General features: G+C 38.4%; 1 protein-coding gene across 1 annotated transcript in view; it reads right to left on the bottom strand.

The window, feature by feature from the left end:
• LOC149190081 (arsenate reductase 2.2-like) overlaps positions 1-20,802 on the bottom strand; it is an 84,390-nt gene extending 63,588 nt beyond the window's left edge. Inside the window, exons 1-2 of the mRNA XM_089413351.1 lie at positions 20,560-20,802; positions 20,327-20,465 (exon numbers count right to left, since the gene is read on the bottom strand). Of these exons, the coding sequence (XP_089269477.1) occupies positions 20,327-20,465; positions 20,560-20,732 (312 nt within the window). The 5' untranslated portion in view covers positions 20,733-20,802. The remainder of the gene's footprint in view (positions 1-20,326; positions 20,466-20,559) is intronic.
• Positions 20,803-23,728: the final 2,926 nt, after the last annotated feature.

Below are 23,728 nucleotides of genomic sequence, written 5' to 3'. Positions count from 1 at the left end.
AAGGCATTTATTTTTTGCGGTTGCAAATATTTGTGATGGCGGTGAATATGGAGAAGAGCCAGGGACTGTTACATCACTTGTTTTGAAAAAAGATGGACAGTTTCAAAGTGATCAAAAGAAAAGATATGAATCAATTAAGAGGTCCTCATTCTCGAAAGCATGGGGACAAATTTTGCAACGCCCGAACTTGCAATTGCTTGAGGACAAGCAATATCGGGAAGGGGGAACTGTAATATCCCCTACTAATTAATTGCCCAAGGGAGGACAAAGTAGTCTATCCAACCCCATAGGTTATAATCAAATATAAAAGGGGGAACCCATTATCCAATGCTTTTGGGGCAACATTGGGTAAATTGGGGTAATTGGGGGAAAACTTGTGAAGGAAGCCAGAATTGGGGCTAAGTGGAGGGAAACTTGTAACCCCTCAAATTAAAATAAGGAGAAGAGACCCCAAAGGGAGTCTATAAATAAGAGAGAGGAGAATCATTATTCTCATCATGGTTGTTGGATATTTTTGTTTTGTGAGTTGAGGCTCTAAGGGTTTTAAGACCCCTTTTTCCTTTGATTGGTTTCGGTGGTGAAAGATTCCACCCTAGCCAATCCCTCTATTCTGTTTTGGCATAATTCTTCCAAAGCATCTTTCATCTGGTTTTTGGCAAGCAAGGGTAGATTTTCTGTGGCTGGTTTGGCTTGAGGAGACACGCTGTGACATCTCTCATCTATTCCGAGTTTCCTCAGGCTTAAATCAAGGACAGCGAGGCTTCTGTAGATCAATACCCCATCTGAGTCAGCAGAGGCCCTCTAGGGCAGTATCTGAGGCAGCATGCCCTTCCCAGACAATTTCTGGAACAGCGGATTGATACTAGGACTCCTCCTAAGGCAGTGGAACTCTTTAAAGACTAGTCTATGGCAACGTGGAATTCCTGAGGCCCAAATTTGGGCTGTGGATCACCTCCAGTAAGCAGCAATCCACCTCCTAAGTTCGTGTTAAGGCAGCGGCATATCCCTGGGAATCAGACAGCCATGTTAGACCAGCAAAATGGTCAATCCTGAACAGCAAGGTTTGCTATAAATTCTCTTTGGCAGTGAAGTAGTTTTGGAGCCCGCAGCAACAGTCTCAAGATAATTTCAGTGAGTCTGGCCAGAGTAACATTGCAGCAGTAGAAGGCACAAAGTACAAGGCAGCAGGCTGCCAAGGCAAGTAAGAAGTAACAGCAGGACTGTAATCTGATTAGTTGTTGTTGGTAGGATACTGTGATAATGTTACCAAATTATTGAAGCTGTACAGTAAACCCTACTGGCAGGAGTGAATGTTGTAACTCGATGTGTACTGTTAAAGATCATTTACTTGTTCTGGTAGGAGTGAATGTTGTAACTCGATGTGTACTGTTAAAGATCATTTACTCGTTCTCATTGTTATGTTTTCAATATTATCTCTGTTGAATTGAAAAGATTGTGATACTGGAACAAAATCTGTCATATGTTCTTTAACCCTAAGGGCAATTTCCCCTAAGGGATATTACAGTTGTTGATACTATTTGTGTTGGTTATTGTCATTGTTAATCTTTTGGATCCATATTATATTGCTGTGAAATGGGGTTCTCTAGTATGCTACTGTTGTTATGAATCACAAATGTCCTTGTTACAGGAGTAATGATGTACAGGGTTCTGATTGCACAGTATTATAATGGAAGCCCACTCTCTTTTCAAGTTGTGTAATGTGTAATCTTTGTGGATGACTGGTATGTAGGTGCTTTTGTTTATTTCATATTAAAATAAATCTATTTCCTGCTATGACTCTGCACATAATATCAATGTAAAAAGAGTTGCACAACAGTAGTGTAGTTTTGGTCATAAATAAATACTAAAGTAGAATGGCAGCATACTACTCATTCTGGAAGTTCCATCTTTATCCTTCAATCTCAACAGTGCTTTAGGTCACAGAGATTGAAAATGCCAGCACACTATACTACAGCTGGAGTCTGGACTTTTGCTGGAAACCTGTTAAAAGTAAAACCCTGGTCTTCAAAAAGAGCCAACAAATATAAACTGGTCTATATATCAGTTAAGGTGCAGTTCATACAGGCCAATTTCAAGTGTCTTATGAGCTGCATAAATTTCATTTCAAACAAAATTATGTTAAGCAAACACACATTAATTGAGATTACTTGAAAATTGAATCTAAAAAACAAGTTAATGCTCCAGAGTCCAAACTACCTCTTAGTCTATATTTCCTGTGAGAAAATATGTCAATAAAATATTTAATCAAGTATCAAGTCTTTAACCTTTGTTAATTAATGTGATGGATGGTTAAATATCCTATAGGGCAAACTGTCTAGATGGCCACTAACCTATGCAATAAAATACGACTTGGAATAAAACATAATGTCTTCCTTCTGTCCTGACTTTTATTTTCTCTATCTTGCTACTTCTTGTAATGCATCAATTACACTTTCCCTCAAATAATAGTGTTCAATTGTTGGATGCACTCAAAATTTGCGCAGTAACAAAGGCTAGTAAGCAATACTCGTCATTATAGAGCAGAGGGAAATTAAACCCTTAAAAGCATTCCAACCAGTCTGATCAAATTCAGTTCATTTAGGTGGACATAAATCCATGTGTTAGGCTGTCTGAAAATACACTAGATCAGATAAGAGAAATTTTCTCAAAGTACAGTAAGAAAAGATCAAGGCAGCAAGGCATATCTTTAATTGTGATTATACTGAATTATTTTTATTAAAACACTTATGATGTAATGTCCCCAAGGGATTAATTGGACCAAGGGACTAAGTAGCGTATTGATCCCCGTAGGCTATAATCCTCGATAAAGGGGAAAACCCCAAAATACCCAATGTTTGAGCAAGTTTGGGGCAGCTAGGGCAAATGGCCCAAAGTTAGGGTTTGATGTAACCTCACTCAATTAATTAAGGAGAAAAATCCCCTCAAGGATTCAATTGAGGTATCACTAGGATTAGATCATTTTGTTTCTGTTTTCTTGAGCTTGAGGCTCTAAGGGTTTAAGACCCCATTTTCTCTCTTGGACTAGTTTTGGTGGAGGTGATCCCCCCCTACCTAGTCATTTTTCTTTGTTCTGGTGACGGGAAGCAGCAAAGTCTTTCAACCTATTTTGTCCTTTGTTTACTTGTTTTGGCACCAGGGTTTTCTCTATACAAGGAGCAGCGAAGTATATCTTGTGGAAAGACTATGTGGCAAGGCAATCAAGTCACCTTGAGGCGAGTCGAATTGTTTCTGAGGCTAATTCTTGGACAGAACAAAGTTGTCTGAGGTTCATATCCTTGCAAGATCAGTCTGTAGCAGAAGAAATACCATTTGAAGCAGGCCGAATATATTCTTGAGGTTGGACAGTATCTTTGAATAAACTCTGAAGCTGAAATTGTGGAACGGATCCAATCTTGTGACCATCCGAAATAGTTCTGAGGTTGGATGGGGACTTCTGTACAAATTCTGGGACGTTTTGAAGTTATTCGGTGACTAATTGTAGCCTGTTGCAGATCTGAGGCCACCCTGAGGCCATACCAAGTCCTGTAGAAGTTACAAAAAGGTTTCTGAGCCCCCGCAGAGGGTTATCTCTTATCTGGCTGGCCCAAAGCTTAAGACAAAATTCGGCTCCGGAAGCAGAGCTCGGAGGTGCATCCTGAAACAGTCAAAGAAGGTCTGAAAGCGTTCCAGAGGCAGACCCATTTCCTAAATTGTTCAGCTATCAAATCAAAGTAAATTGGTAAACAATCCTGAAGATAACTCTAGCAGTTTGGTTGCTCGAAGGTCATTTGGATTCCTCTGGTTTCAATTTGTGAAGACGTGATAGGCTGGTAACTATTGTTAAATCTGCAGATAGTATAGGGTAGCAACAGTCGAATTATAGAACAAGTAGGAGTAATATATTTACTGAACAAACTGTATTGGACCTCGATCCTGCTACTAGAACCATGGTTGATTTATCTTATGGTATTGAATGCATTATTATACTTTCTGATCATTGAGTGATAGTTACTGTGGAAAGGAAACTCTGTGGTTAATTCTATATTGAATTATTGAATGTTTTGTTCGCTTCATCATTGAATCCAGCAAAGAAAAATAATTGTTGAAACCCTAGTACTGAAGAAACCTAAGGCAAAAATCTCACACAATGGTATCAGAGCACAAGCATCTTGCCAGCTTGTGAGTGCATGAGCCTTGAATGCTTCCAGAAGATACGAGCAACATCACTGTAAGAAGAAAGAGAAAAAACCATCAGCCAGCTATGGGGGATAGAACAGGGCAAAGGGAACAGGATCCTAGAGACCTACTATATGCAATACTTTAGCAGCAGCAGCAAATGACCATTGTGCTTCTGGAAGGACAGCAACAGATGGCTCAGGTTAGTGCCCAAGCCATAAATAATCTTGGTAATAGAGAGTTGAACGCAGGTAATAGGGCTAGTACTAAAGGAAGTAGCAGCCATAACCCTGGTTTCTCCAATGCTACTCCTCAAACACACAACAGGGCAACCAGTGGAAGGAGTCTTAGACCCTTACTCCCCAAATTTTTAAACCAACAGCAGACAGCGACCCAAGAAGCAGCACAGCAAATTAGACTCTTTTATGAATAATTCCGGGAGTATGCAGCACTAGAAGAGAACACTCGAGCAGCCCTAACTTTCCAGGAATACAGCAACATTAGATATCATAATAGACCTAGGGAACAACGAAATCCGAATTTGATGCGCAAGGTAGGAAAGCTACCCATCCCTTCTTGATGGATCATCAAAGTGCTCAGCAAGGGCTTGGGTACAAAAGTTGGACACTTATTTCCGACTTAATCCCATGCAAGAAACAGATGCTATTCAATTTGCCACACTGCACCTAGAAGGGGAGGCACATGATTGGTGGTATCATGGACTGGTTATGTTGGGACATGCAAACTATTAGAAAATTGGAAAGGCAGAAATATTTTCTTATCCTTGATAATTAGTTGTGATGTTCTTGATTTGTTATTACAATTCCATATATCTTCTTTCTTTTAGTTCATCAAGCAATTACCAAAGCAAAAGCACATAAAACAATGGACAACAGATGTACGCACTATGCCAGGGAAAAACCCCCCTCAAGGGGAAATCCCAGTCAAAATTCTCTTCCTTTCAATAGTATTATTTGACACTCTTCACCCTAGACAAAGACCAAACCTTCCCTCCACACCAATTCAACCTGCCAGATCTTCGACCTCTCTTCCAGCAACTTCGACTATGTAGCAACTTCTGGCATCAACAAAACTTGGAAGACTTCAATCTCCCAAACTAGGGCACGAAACAGAGAGAGGCACCAAAATTTCGTTTTTCTTCTTCACCCTTGACAAAGACCAAACCTTCCCTCCACACCAAGTTAGCCTGCCAGATCTTCGACCTCTCTTCCAGCAACTTCGACTATGTAGCAACTTCCGGCATCAAGCAACTTTCGGCATCAACAAAACTTGGAAGACTTTGATCTCCCAAACTAGGGCACGAAACAGAGAGAGAGGCACCAAAATTTCGTTTTTCTTCTTCTCCTTAGACTCCACCCAACTCGCACTTCCTTTGGCTTCCCGGCTTCGTACTTCGCACTTTCCAACTTCCCTAGAGATATCGAACTTGCTTGAGTTGAAGTGCTTCAAATGAATTCGACTTGCTTCTATTTATAGGCTTCAAGGGAGGTTGAATTGATGTCTTTAGGCCGACTTGATTTCTTCTAAGCTGACTTGATGTGTAGGATACATAAATTTGACTCAATACTTAACCTTTTTACATGATTCAAAAGCCCAAGAAGGGTCTCTTTAAAACTACAATGACTCTATTGACTCAGAATAAATCCTAGAAGTCCTCAATGGGGACTTTGACCTAAAACATGGTGACCCAAGCATGAAACCCATGCTTTAATAAGTCATAATAATAATAATAATAATCCTTTTCTTTATTCTTTTGATAATTACATTACAAGATGACTCAAATACATTAAATGAAGACCGAACCTAGTTACATTTTCCAACACTTCATCATGAACCATGAAGAACATTAGGTGCTGCAATGCCATAGACTAGATTCCTGACCAGGGCAATCTATCCATTGATCTCAACAATTTAGGCACCACAATGCCACGGACTAGATTCCTTACCAGGAAAATCTATCTGGGTGGGACTAAGATGGACTCGAGCTTTCAGCGTCTCTAGGTACCATCAAACTTACTTGCTAACCACCAACCCAAAGATCCCGGTGTGTATCCAAAAACAGAGCTCTATAAACAACACCACCTTTTCCAACTTCGGGACCTAAACATCGACACAAAGTGTCAGCCAGATGTCCTCCTTCACTCACAAAGCCTCAACACTCCTACATCCAGCAGATCAAGGATAATCAATCTCTCCCAATCAAACTGATTGGTAACTAGCATGTTATCAACACTTTCGAGAGATTCACCTGTACAAACACAAACCCAATCAATAATATACTTTCATATGTACATAATCAAATACAAACCTCCAGGGTCTTGATGTTGCTTCTCAACTTTTCATAGTAGGACCATCAACCAAATCTCTAACAGAAGATTCCTTAATCATTCACTTTCCTTTCCTACTTCTCATGCAGCAACATATCCTCTGAAATTCATTCTTCAATCAAAACCAAGCTATGCCCTCCCTCTCGACCAAGGAGCATCTCTTTATCCAGACTCCCTCTTAATTTTAGGGAGATCTCTTCTATTCAGGATTCCTCAGGGAGATCAACTTCTTCTTTTTGTCATCGGAGAATCTTTCATGGCTTCCAACCATTTCATCAGAGTTATCATCATCCTCATCATGCTTATCACATCAACGAGCATCTTCACCATATTGAAGATTGTGTACCTGCACAACTTAGATAGCAAGTACAACCAAATCTATAGAAGCATGAAGTTAGCCATATCAGAATCACGGAAGCATTTCAACTTTATACATATCAGATACCCAAACTTAATTACAAACAAGAGACATATACTCTTCAACATCTTGCTAGGGACTTTGTCATAAACCCTAGACTACTTCATAACAACTTTCATTCCATCTAGGGTTTCAATGTTTCTTTCAAAGGTGTAACATACCCTACTACAAAATATACTTAGAAACAATTCAAACAAATATAGATCTACAAGGCATCTAACAACTTTTAGAATTCATATGTTAGATTTTCCACTAGGGATTCATACAAATCCTAGATTTCATGCAAAAGAATCAATCAAAACTAATCACAGCTTAGTCATTAACATGACTAGCTTCCACTAGGGGTAGTTGCAAACCCTAGATTTTTTACCAAACATCAATCCCAACCAAAACTTGGATTTCAACAATCTTACACAAATCTCAAATCATCATATTGTCATCTAATATCAGAGATTTTTACTTCTAAAACTTAACTCCAAAACCCTAGAATTTGACATATATTATTATCCTAGAAAGACAAACTTTGACTAAGGTTTAGTTCCAAACCTTAGGATTCATGACCACCGACAAACTTCATCATCATGCATAGGCATTTCATATCATGTGTTAGTCAAACCCAACTTCACAAAGACCAATAAGAGTTATACAATAAACTTGATTAGACTAGGGTTTCATCATACAAACACACACACCAAGGAAATCATTATAAGGGTCATGCTTGCACATTCCACCAAACCCTAATGAGTTAGGGTTTCAATATAAGAACATAGCAAACCCAAACTTACCAAAACTTCAAAGGTTCGGGATTTTAGACTTTATCATTCAACCCTAACAAGTTAGGTTTTCCTGATCATACCAAAATCCCAAACATGACATCATCAACAAAAACTTCAAATAGCATTTCACTATAACCCTAAGCAAGCTAGAGTTTCACACATTGTCAAAATACCCTTAGGTTAGGGTTTTCAAGAGAACCTGTCTAGGGTTCTATAAAATAAGTTAAGAATAGGAGTGGGGTAGATTTATCAAGTGATGAATCACTCGAAATAAGAATCAATATGATTCACTATGGCTAGTCACAACAATGTTAGTAATAGATTGTCAAATGAATAAACATTTATTAGAAAGAAATCAATGTTTTAAAGCATACCTTAGTTCTTTGATAAACCTTGTCTTGAGAGGTCCTCTTTCATACTCCTTGAGAATATAGCAGATGTTTTCCTAATCAAGACAATAAAGGGAGAATGATGATTAGTATTTAATATAATCAAAACTAAATGAGTACATGAAACTAAAACCTGAAAGGAAGTGAGATACTTATCTTTGGGAGTTGTTGGGGGCTCCCTCGAAAGCTTGAGGAATACCTATAAACTTACAAAAACAAACAGTGTTTTTCCAAAAACATGTTAAAAACCTATAAATTCTAAAACATCAAAAATATAAAATAAGATATCTAAGGCTACAAGCAAAGGACTTAGTAGTGTAAGTCGCTTATATCAAATTCTTTGGGTTTGGCTCTCTTTAGGTCTTCCTCTTCAACAACATTGGCTTGATATCTTTCTCTCTTCTCGTTTCTTGCATTGTCGGGACAGTCACTCCTATAGTAACCCTTCTTATGACATTGATAGCACTCTAGCTTGGACATGTCAACTTTCTTCCTTGGTCCCTTCGATTTCTTTCCTTCATGTTGCGCAATGTAGGCATTTGAAACATTTTCAGAATTGGAAACTAATGAGATCCTCAATTCTTCCTAACTGCAGGCAATCCATAGTTCCTCAAAAGTGGGAGCTTCCTTCCAACTGTTAAGTCCTGCCGCAAATGCACCCCAAGTAGGTGGCAATTCTAATAGAGCAGTGATCACGAGTTCTTTGTCTAGAACAATTTCATCAATGGCCAAAAGGTCATCCCTGATTCTTGCTATCTTCACAAAGGAGGAGGCCATTGTGTCTTCTTTAGTCATTTTTGTGGTCCTTAGCTCATTTTTCAAACTTGCTACTTGACCAATGTTCTTAATAGTGAATAACTTTGACAAGGCTTCAGTATTTCCTGAGCATGACTAATATTGGCTATGAATGGGACAAGATTGTCCTTTATTCCTTCTACCATTAGAGTCATGGCCACCAATTCTAATTCTCTGAATTTTACTTTGTCAGCATCACTAGAGTCATCTGTAGGCTTCTTTACTTTTCCTTTAACCAAGCCTACTACCTTGTTCTTTTCAAGGATGAGATCAATCATCTTCTTCCAAGACCTGTAGTTTGAGGTTCCTTCAAGTTTGTCCTCTCCCTTGATTGTGCTAGACATCTTCCTTGAATATAGTGTTGAGAATTCAATAGGGAAATGAATATGTTAATTCTCTTAACTTGATAATTGTTTGTGTTACATTTTACTTATTAGCTTTGTTTGTTATTATTCCAATGTGCAATACATCAAACAGCGACCACAGCAGTAAGAACAGTGACACAATATATAGGTTGCAAGCCAATGCCAAAACCCCTCCTCTTGAGGGGAAAACCCGTAAATCTCTTCTTATCTTTCAGATCTTTCAATTGATGAATACCATGAACTAGACTCAGACAAATACCCTCCAAGATCAAGTCTACCACGGCCTATTGCTGCAATATCTTTGACCTCCTAGTAGGTCCGAAATTTTGTTGCCCAGCAATTGCTGCAACTGTCGTTGCTTCTCTAGGAGACTTCAATGTCCCTCTAATAGCCTTCCTCTTCACTTCACTTGCCTTGACTTAAGTCCTAGGGCTAGTAAGATGCCCTAACAGACCTTCGCTTGCCTTCCCTTATCTTATGCTTCCAAAATCGAACCCCAGAAGATCCAGTGCAAAAACCCTAACTTCGATATTCCCAGAAAAATAGATAAGGCCCATAAACACTTCGACTTCTTCGCACTTCCTTCTTTGACTTCCTCTTCTTCACACTTCCTTCTTCGACTTCTCTTCTTCTACTTCTTCGCATAAGAGATGAGAGAGTGAGTGATCCAAATGGAGGACAAGTTCTTCTTATATATAGGCTTCCTCAAGGGTGGATGTGGCTCTTCATGTAGACCGACTTGACAGCTCATTAGGCCGACTTGATCTTGGAGGTATTTTGACACTTTAAAGACAAAATAATTTTTTCTTTACAATTTACAATGTGCCCATAGGGTCTTCAATATATGACAATGACTCTTAAACCTAGGACAAACCCTAGAAGCACTCAATGGGTGCTTGACCTATAAAATAAAAGAACTTGAGCATGAAACCCATGCTCCAATAATAATAATAATTTCTTTTCCATTTTATATTTACAAGAATACATTTCATACTTATGAAGACTAAACCTAGTTACACATTTTTCAACACTCCCTCTTAACTAGGGAGGTATTCATAAGAGGTACATGGTTATTCTCAATCTGAAGAGATCTCATAAGAAGAGTCAGATTGGTAACCCATATGTCTAGCATCATATTAACCAACATTGTCACATAGCAAGGCCTTGACTAACAGCTCTATCTCTCCACAAGATCAAAGCACAATGCTGGCAAGACCAATGATGTATAGACACCATCATCATTGTCTCCCAAGGTACATACCCCACCCAGGTGTTCACAGAGTATGACCTCCCATTGGACTATTCTTATCTTGGGTAGCTAATCCTCAAAGAATATCGGTCCACGACTACTCTTGTCTTGAATGCCCTACCACATTCTCAAAGAATATCGAATGCCAGATGGTTACCCAATCCTCCATTCTTTCTTCCCAATTGAAGACAAGAATGTAGTGTCTATCTCTCTGTCTCAATTAGGGAGGACAAATCCACCAAATCAAGCTTGTCTCTTAAGTATACAAGCTTCTTGTTCGGAAGTGATTTCGTCAATTTTTATCAACTACTCGTTCATCAGTGGAGATATATCGTAGCTACAGCGCACCATTTTGTACTAACTCTCAAATAAAGTGATACTTGTTGTTGATGTGCTTTGTCTTTCCATGAAAACTGGATTCTCAGACAAACGAATACAACTGGTGTTATCACAAAGTATCATTGTAGGGTTCATCGGTCCTTCAAACAAGTCGGATAGTAGCTTCCTTAACCATACTGCTTCTCTAGTTACTTCACATGCTGCGACATATTCAACCTCAGCACTACTCAAAGCAATGGTATCTTGCTTTCTGCTCATCCATGAGACCATGGAGGATCCTAAGCTAAAACATCCTCCCGTAGTGCTTCTTCCATCATGTTCACTGCCTCCCCAGTGACAGTCGATACAACCAATCAATTGGACATCATTCCTTCTATCATATTTTAGACAGTAGTTGATGGTTCCTCGCAGATATCTCAGAATATGCTTTGCTACTATCCAATGATCATGCTTCGGATCCATTTGGAATTGACTAAGTACATTTGCTGCAAAACATATGTCTGGTCAAGTATTCATCAAGTACATCAATGAGCCAATAAGTTGTCTATACCTGGAAGGATGCACAGGGCTTGATTCGGAACTCCTCAGTCTCTTCAAGTTTGTGATCATCAGAGTGGTCATAGGTTTACAGTCCATCATGTCGAACTTCTTTAGAATATCGATCACATACTTTCCTTGACCCAAATAGAATTCATTCGGTCCTTACCAGACTTCTAGTCTCAAATAGTAATGCATTAGCCCAAGATCTTTCATGTTAAATTATGTTGCTAGTTGCTTCTTACATTCTTCAATTCAACCTTCTACACCTCTCAAGAGAAGATCATCTACACACATAAGAATAGTTACAGGTTCATTATTTTCAACCTTAATATAAAGGTTCGAGTCAACAGAACTTTTTATGAAGCCTATTCTTTGGAGGTATGCATCCAGTCTAGCATACCATGCCCTTAGTGCTTGCTTGAGGCCATATAATGCTTTCTTTAATATGCAAACATATGCCTTCCTATCTTTGACTTCAAATCCCAAGGGTTGTTCTATATAGACTTCTTCATCTATGATGCCATTCATAAACACAGTCTTGACATCCATTTGGTGAATGTTTCATCTCATCGTTGCTGCCAAAGAGACTAATGATCGAATTGTTGTATATCTTGTTGTTGGAGCAAATGTTTCTTCATAGTCAATGCCTTTAAGTTGAGAGAAACCTCTAGCCACAAATCTTGCTTTATACTTATCTATACTTCCATCAATTGCATGCTTGATCTTATAGATTCACTTGGAAGTAACCACATATTTGTCTTCGGGCGTAGGTACGCTCTCCCAGACTCCATTTACATTATAGATTGATACTCTTCATTCATGGCATCCTTCCATTCTCGATGTTCTACAGCCTCTTCAAAGGTGGATGGTTTTGCTTCTATTAATTTTGTCATGTATGTAGCACACCCAGAATATTTCTTGGGTCTCTCACTTACTCTAAATGATCCTTGTGCTGCCCTAGGACCTTTTGCATCTAGTGTGGGTTTCAACCAATTAGGTATTTTCCTTGGCCCTTCTTCTTCATGGTGTGATCCTTCTCCTTCCTTGTTAACTTCCCCCTCAAATATCAGAATTTCTTTGTCATCAGAATCTATGGGAAGTTATTTTGACCCTTGAATGCTATACTCTCATCAAATATGACATCACGACTAACTTCAATGTGATGTCCATCTTTCATATAGATTCTATAGGCCTTTGATGAGTTACTATACCCAACAAATATTCCCTTCATATCGGAAGGATCCAGCTTCTTTCTTTTGTCCTTTGGTATATGAATATACACAGGACACCCAAAGATTTGGAGATGATCTACAAATGGCTTCTTCCCAGTGAACACTTCTTCCGGAGTCTTGTTATCTAGAGATCTATGAGGACATCGATTTTGAATGTAGACCGTTGTCTTTGTTGCCTCTCCCCACAGAAACTTAAGTAGATCTTGATCGTGTAACATTGCTTTTACACTTTCTTCAATGGATCTGTTCTTTCTTTCTGCAACTCCATTTTGTTCGAGATTGTATAGGACTATCAGCTCCCTCTAAATCCCAAACTCCTTACAGAATGCTATAATCTCTTTGGATGTATATTCTCCTCCATTATCAGATCTCAATATTGATTCTTCTTTCTATAAGGTTCTCCACCTCAGCCTTGAATTCTTGAAATTTTGCAAATACTTCATCCTTGGTTTTCATTAAGTAAACTCGAGTTTTTCTTGAATGATCATCTATGAATGTGACATAGTATAGATGGCCTCCAAGAGATTTTGGAGTCATAGGGCCACACACATCAGAGTGAATGAGATCCAAGATTTCTTTCGACCGCGAAGCACTGCTTCCAAATGGTCTCTTGGTATTCTTGCCCAATGCACATCCCTTACAGACACCTTCATGATCCTCCTTCAAATTCGGTATTCCATCTACTATGGAACTTATTTTGAAATGTAGATGACCAAACCTTCTATGCCAAAGTTCACATGGACTAATCTCAGTGTGAACTAGGGCTTGGTTTATGAGAGATATTAATCTGTAAAGCCTTCCTTCTCGAATACCAATAACTTTTGTTCGATCTATGCTTGAGTATTTTCCCCAAACAACTACTTTTCCATCAATGAAAGCTATTCTATCTCCTTCGTATTCTAAACTTGAAATAGAAAGTAATTTTTGTGCAAACCTCGAACAAATAGAATGTTGTTGAAGTGGATGTTGCTTCCATCTTCGAGTTTTATGGAAGTTGATCCAATGCCCTTCACAGGATAGCTCTTGTTATCTCCAAGTTTCACAGAGTAGGCGGATTTTCCTTTTGATAAGGTCTTCAATCGATGGGAGTGGCCAGTCATGTGCCTTAATGCACCACTATCAATTACCCAGATCAGATGTCTTTATCTTGGAATGTACCAGAGAGAGTCGAGAAGAGACCTTCATCCCTTTCTTTGAATGATACCTTCTTTGTAGAGAATAAGAAACTCCATGCTTCCTTGATACCTTTCTTGAAATGGCTTGCAATTTTCTTGATGAACTTCTTCATTGTTGAGGAGATCTTCATGATGCCCTTAGAGAACCAAAGCTCTGATACCATGTTGAGAATTCAATAGGGCAATAAATATGTTAATTTTTACCTTTTACTTATTAGCTTTGTTCGTTATTATTCCAATGTGCAATACATCAAACAGCTACCAAAATACTAAATAGTAAGAACAGTGACACAATATATAGGCTGCAAGCCAAGGCCAAAACCCCTCCTCTTGATGGGAAAACCCGTAAATCTCTTCTTATCTTTCAGATCTTTCAATTGACGAATACCATGAACTAGACTCAGACAAATACCCTCCAAGATCAAGTTTACTGCGGCCTCTTGCTACAATATCTTCGACCTCCCAGTAGATCTGAAACTTTGTTGCCCAGCAACCGCTACTGCTTCTCTAGGAGACTTCGATCTCCCTCTAGTAGCCTTCCTCTTGACTTAGCTTGCCTTGAATTGAGTCCTAGGGCTAGTAAGATGCCCTAAGAGACCTTCGCTTGCCTTCCCTTCTCTTCTGCTTCCAAATAGAACCCCAGAAGATCCAGCGCAAAAACCCTAACTTCAATCTTCCTAGAAGAATAGATAAGGCCCAGAAACACTTCAACGTCCTCTTCTTCACACTTCCTTCTTTGCATAAGAGATGAGAGAGTGAGTGATCCAAATGGAGGACGAGTTCTTCTTATATATAGGCTTCCTCAAGGGTGGACGTGGCTCTTCATGTAGGCCAACTTGACAGCTCATTAGGCTGACTTGATCTTGGAAGTATTTTGACACTTTAAAGACAAAATATTTTTTTCTTTACAATTTACAATGAGCCCATAGGGTCTTCAATATATGACAATGACTCTTAAATCTAGGACAAACCCTAGAAGCACTCAATGGGTGCTTGACACCTTGACCTATAAAATAGAAGAACTTGAGCATGAAACCCATGCTCCAATAATAATAATAATTTATTTTCCATTTTATATTTACAAGAATACATTTCATACTTATGAAGACCGAACCTAGTTACACATTTTTCAACATAATGTAGATTCCTGCCCTAAGAATCCTTTTGAATGGTTCCCTGATCAAGTGCTTGAGACGGCCTTTTTCTTCTTTCTTCACCAAAGCTCTGATACCATGTTAGAAAATCGGAAAGGCAACAAGATTTTCTTATTCTTGATAATTACTTGTGATGTTCTTGATTTGTTATTATGATTCTTTATATCTTCTTTCTTTTATTTCATCAAGCAATTACCAAAGCGAAAGCACATAAAACGATGGACACCAAATGTAGGCACTATATCAGGGCAAAACCCCCCTCGAGGAGAAAACCCAGTCAGAATTATCTTCCTTTCAATAGTATTCTTTGAGACTCTTCACCCTAGACAAAGACCAAACCTTCCCTCCACACCAAGTCAGCCTCCCAGATCTTCGACCTCTCTTCCAGCAACTTCGACTATGTAGCAACTTTCGGCATCAGCAAAACTTGGAAGACTTCGATCTCCCAAACTAGGGCATGAAACAAAGAGAGAGAGAGAGGCACCAAAATTTCATTTTTGTTCTTCTCCTTAGACTCCACCCAACTAGCACTTCCTTTAGCTTCCCGGCTTCGTACTTCACACTTTCCAGCTCCCTTAGAGATATCGAACTTGCTTGAGATGAAGTGCTTCAAATGAATTCGACTTGCTTCCATTTATAGGCTTCAAGGGAGGTCGAATTGATGTCCTTAGGCCGACTTGATGTGTAGAATACATAAATTACATTTGACTCAATACTTAACCTTTTTACATGATTCAAAGCCCAAGAAGAGTCTCTTTAAAAGTACAATGACTCTATTGAATCAGAATAAATCCTAGAAGTCCTCAATGGGGCCTTTGACCTAAAACATGGTGACCCAAGCATGAAACCATGCTTTAATAAGTCACAATAATAATAATAATAATAATAATTCTTTTCTTTATTCTTTTGACAACTACATTACAAGATGACTCAAATACATTAAATGAAGACCAAACCTAGTTACATTTTCCAACAAAAACATCACTTCTTATGTAGACTTTATGGAGAGATTGATAGATAGATTTGATCGAAAAAACCCAAATATACACTTTAGAGAGCTGGCACAACTCAAGAAGACCGGATTGCATGAAGAGTATATTGTAGAATTCGAACGAACTACAGTCATGGTCATAGACATAGCCGAAGAAAGACTAATCATGCTTTTCACAAAAGGATTATCCGAACCCTTACAGGCCTAGGTTAAGGCATTCAATCTCGCAACACTACAAGATGCCATCCAGAAGACTCGAGATATGGGAGGTGCAGCGCCAAAAGTGAAGACTCCACCCATGCCACAAGTTACTGCAAAGGACGAGGGAAAGAAGATATCTCTACACAACGAAACCAAGAAGGATCGATTAGATGAAGAGACTCAAAAAAAGCTTTCAAGAAAGAAGTTTTGTTTCACTTGCAAAGATCCATGGGAACCAAGTCATTGATGTTTGGGAAGGGGAAAGATTCACTTCATTGAAGTATTGCCCGCTAGCGACAATGAGAGTGATACAAAGCAGCCACCAAGCAAGGAACTTAGCATCTATGAAGAAGCACCACCCCTAAAAGCAGTGAGGAAGCCACTTCCGAGAATTGAAGGAGGTACTATCACCACTCTCTCAAGAGTTCCTAAATATCACACATTCAAAATCAAGGGCAACATGTCATAGCATTGATAGACAGTGGAGCAACATACAATTTTATTGATGCAGTTGTCGTGGTAAGGAAAGGCTTTGAAGTGAGGGTAGTTGATGGGTATCATATGACATGCACCCAAGTAGTTCCACAATTGAGTATCACTCTTGGTAAGTATACGCTTACTGATGATTTTTATGTGATAGAATTGGCAGATACTAATATGGTGTTGGGAGTTCAGTGGTTGTACTCACTAGGAAGAATTGTGATGAACTACCAAACGATGGAAATGGAATTTTGAGACCCAAAGGGTAGCAAGGTAGTTTTGAGAGGCATGACCAATGGTGGTCCCCGCATTGTCATAGCCCAGCAAATGGAGGTCATACCCAAACAAGGAGAAGTCATTTGCATGTCAACTTGTAGAACTACACATAACAACCTACAATGTAATGAGGTCACGCATGCACTTGAGTGGGCCTAATGGTTAAGAGCATGTGTTTCCTCCTAAGAGGTCACAAGTTCAAAACCAGAGGGGGGTAGAGCATGTATGCCTTCATAGACTTAGCAGTCAAATCACTGTGAGGAGGTGGGTCCCTTGTCCCACAAACAAGGGGGTCTCATACACCAATTTGGTGTCTGGCTTGGCCGTGACCTTAAAATTGGATAATAATAATAATAACAACTTGACACATTCTTGAGAGATTGGAGAGCCCATCTCTTAGTAGAGTACTCCAAGAATAAATTTGCTTGTGAAATATTGGATGGACTCATTCATGATGACAAGTACAAGGTGGAAAACGAAATCATCTTCTATGAAAATGAGATATATTTGTTCCTGAATCTATGCTCAAGGTGAAGCTCATTAGAACTACACATAGCAAACCAGCTGAAGTCACAATAAAATCCCACCCTCAAGACAAGGATTGCATAAACAATGAGAATTTAATTACAGCAACAAGGGAAGAAAGGAACACAAGACAAACTGGCATCTCATATGCTAATTGGCCTGTTGTTGAACAAGTGGGGTCAAACCAGATTGTAGAATCTTTACCAGACATGATTTTGAACCTAAGGAAGTCCATTATCTACGAAGTCTATCTTGGTGTGAAGCATAGTCTATATGCTAGCAAAATTGAGGATACAATGCAAATTTACTATCCAAATGCAGGAGGTTGAAAATAATGGCTGCTATCTATATTTTGGATCATTGTTCCTTGTTTTTCTGCATTCTGGACCACTTTGGGAGCTGGTTAGGCAGAAATCTCATGGAAATTTTGTTGGAAGATTTTTTTGGAAAATGGTGGAGCAAGGTGGAAGTCTAACTGAAGACATAATGGGTCATTTGACTGCTACAAAACAAAGAGAAAGATGCAGCCTACACATTGCTGAAATCTCTGATGGAAAAATTGATTGGATTGTATATTGGCAACATCAATTTTGCAGATTGGAACCGGTGAAGTTTGTGCCTCATGGGAGTGCAAAATTTGAAGCATATAAGGATCACCACTTTCAAGTACCTAATGAAGATTTGGGCGCAGGCAGTAGAATGCAACCTCTAATGAATGAAATGACATCTTGCAGTTCCAGAGTATTCAGAATGGTAACTGTGAAGTTTGAAGGAAAATTTTCATGTTCAAGGGTTGATGAGAAAAAGTTGCAGCACCCAAATTTGTCATTGCTTGGGGACAAGCAATGTCGAAAAGGGGGGATTGTAATGTCCCTGAGGGATTAATTGGCCCAAGGGACAAAGTAGCCTATCGATCCCCGTAGGCTATAGTCCTCGATAAAGGGGAAAACCCCAAAATACCCAATGTTTGAGCAAGTTTGGGGTAGCTGGGGCAAAAAGCCCAAAGTTGGGGTTTGATGTAAACCTCACTCAAGTAATCAAGGAGAAAACTCCCCTCAATGAAATCTATAAATACAAGAGGGTTTAATTCATTTGAGGCATCAATGGGTAGATCATTTTGTCTCTGTTTTGTTAAGCCTGAGGCTCAGGAAGCATTTGCTTAAGGAAGCAGCAAAGTCTTTCAGCCTAATTTGTCCTTTGTTTACTTGTTCTGGCACCAGGGTTCTCTATATAAGGAGCAGTGAAGTATATCTTGTGGAAAGACTCTGTGGCAAGGCAATTGAGTCACCTTGAGGCTGGACAAATTGTTTTTGAGGCTAATTCTTGGACAGATTGAACTTATCTGAGGTTCATATCCTTGCAAGATCAGTCTGTGGCAGAATTCATACCATCTGAAGTAGGCCGAACATATTAGAGGTTGGACAGTATCTTTGAATAAACTCTGAGGCCAAAATTGTGGAACAGATCAATCTTGTGACCATCTGAAATAGTTTTGAGGATGGACAAGGGCTTCTGTACAAATTTTGGGTCGTTCTGAAGTCATTCGGGGTCTAATTGTCGCTTGTTGCAGATCTGAGGCCACACTAAGGCCATACCAAGTCCTGCGGAAGTTACGGAAGGGTTTCTGAGCCCCCACAGAGGGTTATCTCTTATCTGGCAGGCCCAAAGCTTAAGATAAAATTTGACTCCTGAAGCAGAGCTCGGAGGGGCATCCTGAAATAGTCAAAGAAGGTATGAAAGTGTTCTAGAGGTGGACCATTTCCTAAATTGTTCAGCTATCAAATCAAAGTAAAATGGCAAATGATCCTGAAGAGAACTCTGGCAATTTGGTTGCTCTAAGGTCATTCGGACTCATCTGGTTTCAATTTGCGAAGACGTGATAGGCTGGTAACTATTGTTAAATCTGTGGATAGTATTGGGTAGCAACAGTCAAATTATAGAACAAGTAGGAGTCATCTGTTTATTGAACAAACTGTACTAGACCTGGATCGTGCTATTGGAACCGTGGTTGATTTATTTTAAGGTATTGAATGCAATATTATACTTTCAGATCATAGTGATAGTTACTGTGGAAAGGAAACTGTATGTTTTGTTCAATTCATCGTTGAATCCAGCAAAGAAAAATAATTGTTAAAACCCTAGTACTGAAGAGACCCTTGGACAAAAATCTCCCTAGGTTACCACATATGAGAACAGGAAACAAAGAAACAAATTACATTGAAAGAAGTTTATCCGAATTACCCTAGTCTATAGAGTACTGGAAGCAAAAGAAAGTGGGTCTTAACAAATGTATCAGTCCGGGTGAAAACTACTCAAATTGATAAGTGATAATCCAATTTCCATTATTATAATAATTGATAAGTAATAACCCAATCTCTGTTATTCTAATAAATGATAAGTGATGACCAATTTCCATCGTTCTAGACACCGTCGGGTTGCTGCTTTTAATGGCTCGGATTTTTTTTAAATTAACCAGACGTAGAGTGTTATCCCTATATTTACTATGCAGGATTGATCGTTTACGTGCACTAACCAGTTTCCTGTTTTTTTAGAGAATCGTTGTTTAAAGAGATGGGTGTTTTCATAAAATTTTGTCCTAATTAGGAAAAGAGAGGGAAATACAATTTAGTTGTAGTTGATGCTAATAGGAATTATAACTGTTATTGATTCACAGAAAGATAAGTTTTCTTCCCACATTTCACCTATTTTGTATCAGTAGAGATACTTGTTATTTATTTGGAATCAAATCTGCACATACTAATTACCATTAATGACCATCTGGGCGGCCTTGCATAGGCTCAATTTAAAGACAGTTTTTATAACTATAACCCCAAAATCATATAAATATGAATCCTCGTGGACTCCCATTGAAAGGACCCAGAGCCATATGGTCTTACCTTGCTCAACGCACAGTGGAAAACCAAAGTGTCTTTTCCCTCCATGTTCTGCAAGAGATCTGGAATTTTTTCGAAGAACGTGTCGCTTGCATAATGAAAGGAGCCTGCTATGTGAGCATCCAGACTTCTCTCCTCATCCCTAAACAGCTAACAATGATTCCAGTAAATCAATCGATTCGTTTCAAAATATATATACATATATGTGGCGGAAGATGTGGAGATTGATTGTTTACCTGACATCGATGACGGCTACATTTGGGGATTTGCAGAGGTTGAGCAGCGCAGGAGCCGTGATATAACTGACTTCAATGGGAGCTGCCATTCTCAATTCCTGCTTTGCACCAAGAGACTCTGAATATCCGCTTCTCGTGTTGCGCTTAAAAAACTGAAATGACCAGCATCCCATGAAAGTGTTCGTCGCTGGAAATTTCTGCTGTTTTGTCAGTGCAAGTCACAAACTATGTATCGACATTTTTATATAATTCTATATTTCGGGACTGTGAAAAAAAAATATTTTAATTTTAATGATGTTTTGAGTCGGGGTTATTGGAATCGATTTGTGTTAAAATCTGAGCCAATGGCATGGACTAATAATGTCTTTAACAAAATTTATAGGGAGTCGTTTAATGAGGCGAAGGAATTGTCTAGATGGTCAAAGGTGGTTGGAATCTGGGTAAGGAAATTTCAAATAAATTTGTAGAGACAGTGTTTGAATCGTATTTTTTGTAGTGGCAATAGATTCAGAACATCAAAAATGTCTAGGACACCTAAAATTTTGAAGTGAAACAACTATAACTTGGGTTTACAAAAATCTTTACCAGATTTTCTCTAAAGATGACCAGAATTTCCATAACTTTGTGAGCAACTCCTACACCTCCTTAGACTACGCGAACTTTTAGTAATGCATTTTTCATTGAGCTTTCTTTGTTAACCAATCAAAGAATCGGAAGTTTTATTTGGCCTTTTTTCGAGGTCAAGAGGTTTGTAAGTTAGGTTTAAAAGGCATATGAACAAAGAATTCATGTAATTTTTTACTAATGCTACAACGAATTCATGCAATTTTTTACTAATGCTACCGTTGTTGTGCATTAATTAGTTAAAATTAAATGCTTAATGTTGAGTATTTCGGTGGAGGGTAATCTAGATCATATGCGACTTCACTAAGTCTGGCCACAATCTTCTGAGCCCCGGTACACGTAGCTTCTTTCCAGTTGTACTGCTACGTGGCTTTCTGTTTTGTTTCACGTGTTTGTTCCACTGCTTTAGAAAACCCTATATCACAGTCTGTCAAGAGTCGACGCGGTTTTCCATTTTTGTTTCACATATTTTTTCCATTGCTTCAAAAATTGCTTCTTCTTCTTCCTTTCATATTCCCCTTCCAGCATAATACTACTTATGCTTCATGAAGATACAATTCATACTCCTGCAAATAAGTGATACATATGCAAATACATTAGAATTAAGACAAAGGCAAGGACGAATGAAAAGAGTTATGAAGATGGACTTGTTTCAGAAAAAACTATTGGTAAAATTTTTGCTAAGTGAATTATATCAATTGCATTTTTGTATTAATGCTAATTTAGTTGAATTATATCACTTGCATGCTTACATCAAAACTAGTTGAGTTGAACTGTATATAGCAGTTTAGTCGATATATATCAAATTTGATTGATTTACAAATACAGATACAAAAAAATTAACTCCTTCTTAGAGAGCATATGTTATTTCTATGCTTTTAAATTCCCATGAAGTTATCCTCTATTTTTTAATTTCCATACAATTTCGGTTACACTATTTATAATTGCCATGCAATTTCGGTTACAATGTTTATTTATAATTGAAACTAGTGATTTCCTTGAAAATTATCCAATCTAGTGATTTCCTTTGCTTGGGCGTTCAGATTTATATCTTAGTATTAATATCCATTAGCTGAGTGGAAATAATTAAAGGAAAGTACAATAATCAATGTATTGGTAATCAATCACAATTTTAGTTGCAGATAAGAGAGAAGCCTTGTGGCAAACATAATTAAAGGAAACTAAAATAATTGAAGTAAAATGAAGTTGTAGAATTATTTTGTTTTGGCAAACATAATTGAAGGAAACTAAAATAATTAAAGTACTAGTAGTGAATCACAATTTGAGTTGCAGATAAGAGATAAGTGGACATACCGGCAAAGGAATTACTACTACCGCAATTCTGCTTAGTTGTCACTAAGGCACTCCCAACTTATAGTTAACTGAGTCAAAGGGACTTATCACTAAAGAAGATAAGCTTAAACCTTACAAGGCACTTTTGGATAGATTTAAACCAACCTCTGATGAATATTACATTGATTATATATGGTTTCTGACATGTCGATGCCATGGCCTCGGTTGCTTCCCCCACTCCTATTGAGATCAATGTTGAACAACATGCTTTAATCATTAGGCATTTGACTGAGTCAACCATGATTGGATCTAGCATCGAGCCTTTACATGTCTTTACCATAGAAGAAGGTCATGCATGTCCCTTACACACAAAGACCCTGAGAAGAAATGATATGCCCAAACTCTACCAACCGAAGGAAACAAACACTAGCACACCAGAAGCTGACATGAGCACAACTTTTTGTAACTGAGCAAATTCATGGAAGCAACCAAATTTTGATCCTTTGTTGAAACGTTGGAGGTCATCTCTGTAATTGAGAGCAAATTTTGATCCTCTGTTGAAGTGATGGAGGTTATCCCTGTAACTGAGAGAAAATTCATGGAAGCGACTAGATTTTGATTCGCAGTTGAAAAGTTGTAGGTTGTTCGTGAAAATTAGTGTGAATACACAACCCTGCCATCAAAGGTTTCGCCACAAGAGGAGTTGTCAAATGCATTAATGCACTCATGTATGAGGTGACAACGTGCATATTACCATGCAAAACACAACATGGATCTATTGTCCGCTTCATTGGGAGATGGCCTATCAAATGCATTAATGGGCTCATCTACAGGTGAAAACATGTGGATTAGCACACAAAACACAACGTGGATCTATTTTCAGCTAAGGACACATGTGATTCCAGTCACTAATCATTATTACATGAAAATTAAAAAACAATTGCATACTTTCCATTTATATATAATTTTATTTATACCTTCTTTAGTATGGGAATTTAGGTCAGAGGTGTCCATTTATTTATACCTTTTCGTATCTTAATGTGTTCGAGCACTGGGTCCCTGTCTTTATCAAAACCACAATTCACAATTCTTGAGGCGTAGGGGTCATTCAGAGGGGTCCATGTGGGAAAGTTTTGTGCACTATACTACACGCATGTAGGTTTGTTTTAATGTTTGAATCTTGCACACCTTTTGGGCTAAAGTGTTTCTCAGACATGGAGTCCTTCATATATCTTTTTTATTCATATTGTTA

This window comes from Pinus tabuliformis, chromosome 3_1 (assembly GCF_031772625.1).
Source record: "Pinus tabuliformis cultivar Carrire ecotype Pingquan chromosome 3_1, CPIR1, whole genome shotgun sequence".
Lineage (NCBI taxonomy): Eukaryota > Viridiplantae > Streptophyta > Pinopsida > Pinales > Pinaceae > Pinus > Pinus tabuliformis.
The sequence above is the reverse complement of the archived record's forward strand: the minus strand, read 5'-3'. Positions and strand labels throughout refer to the sequence as shown.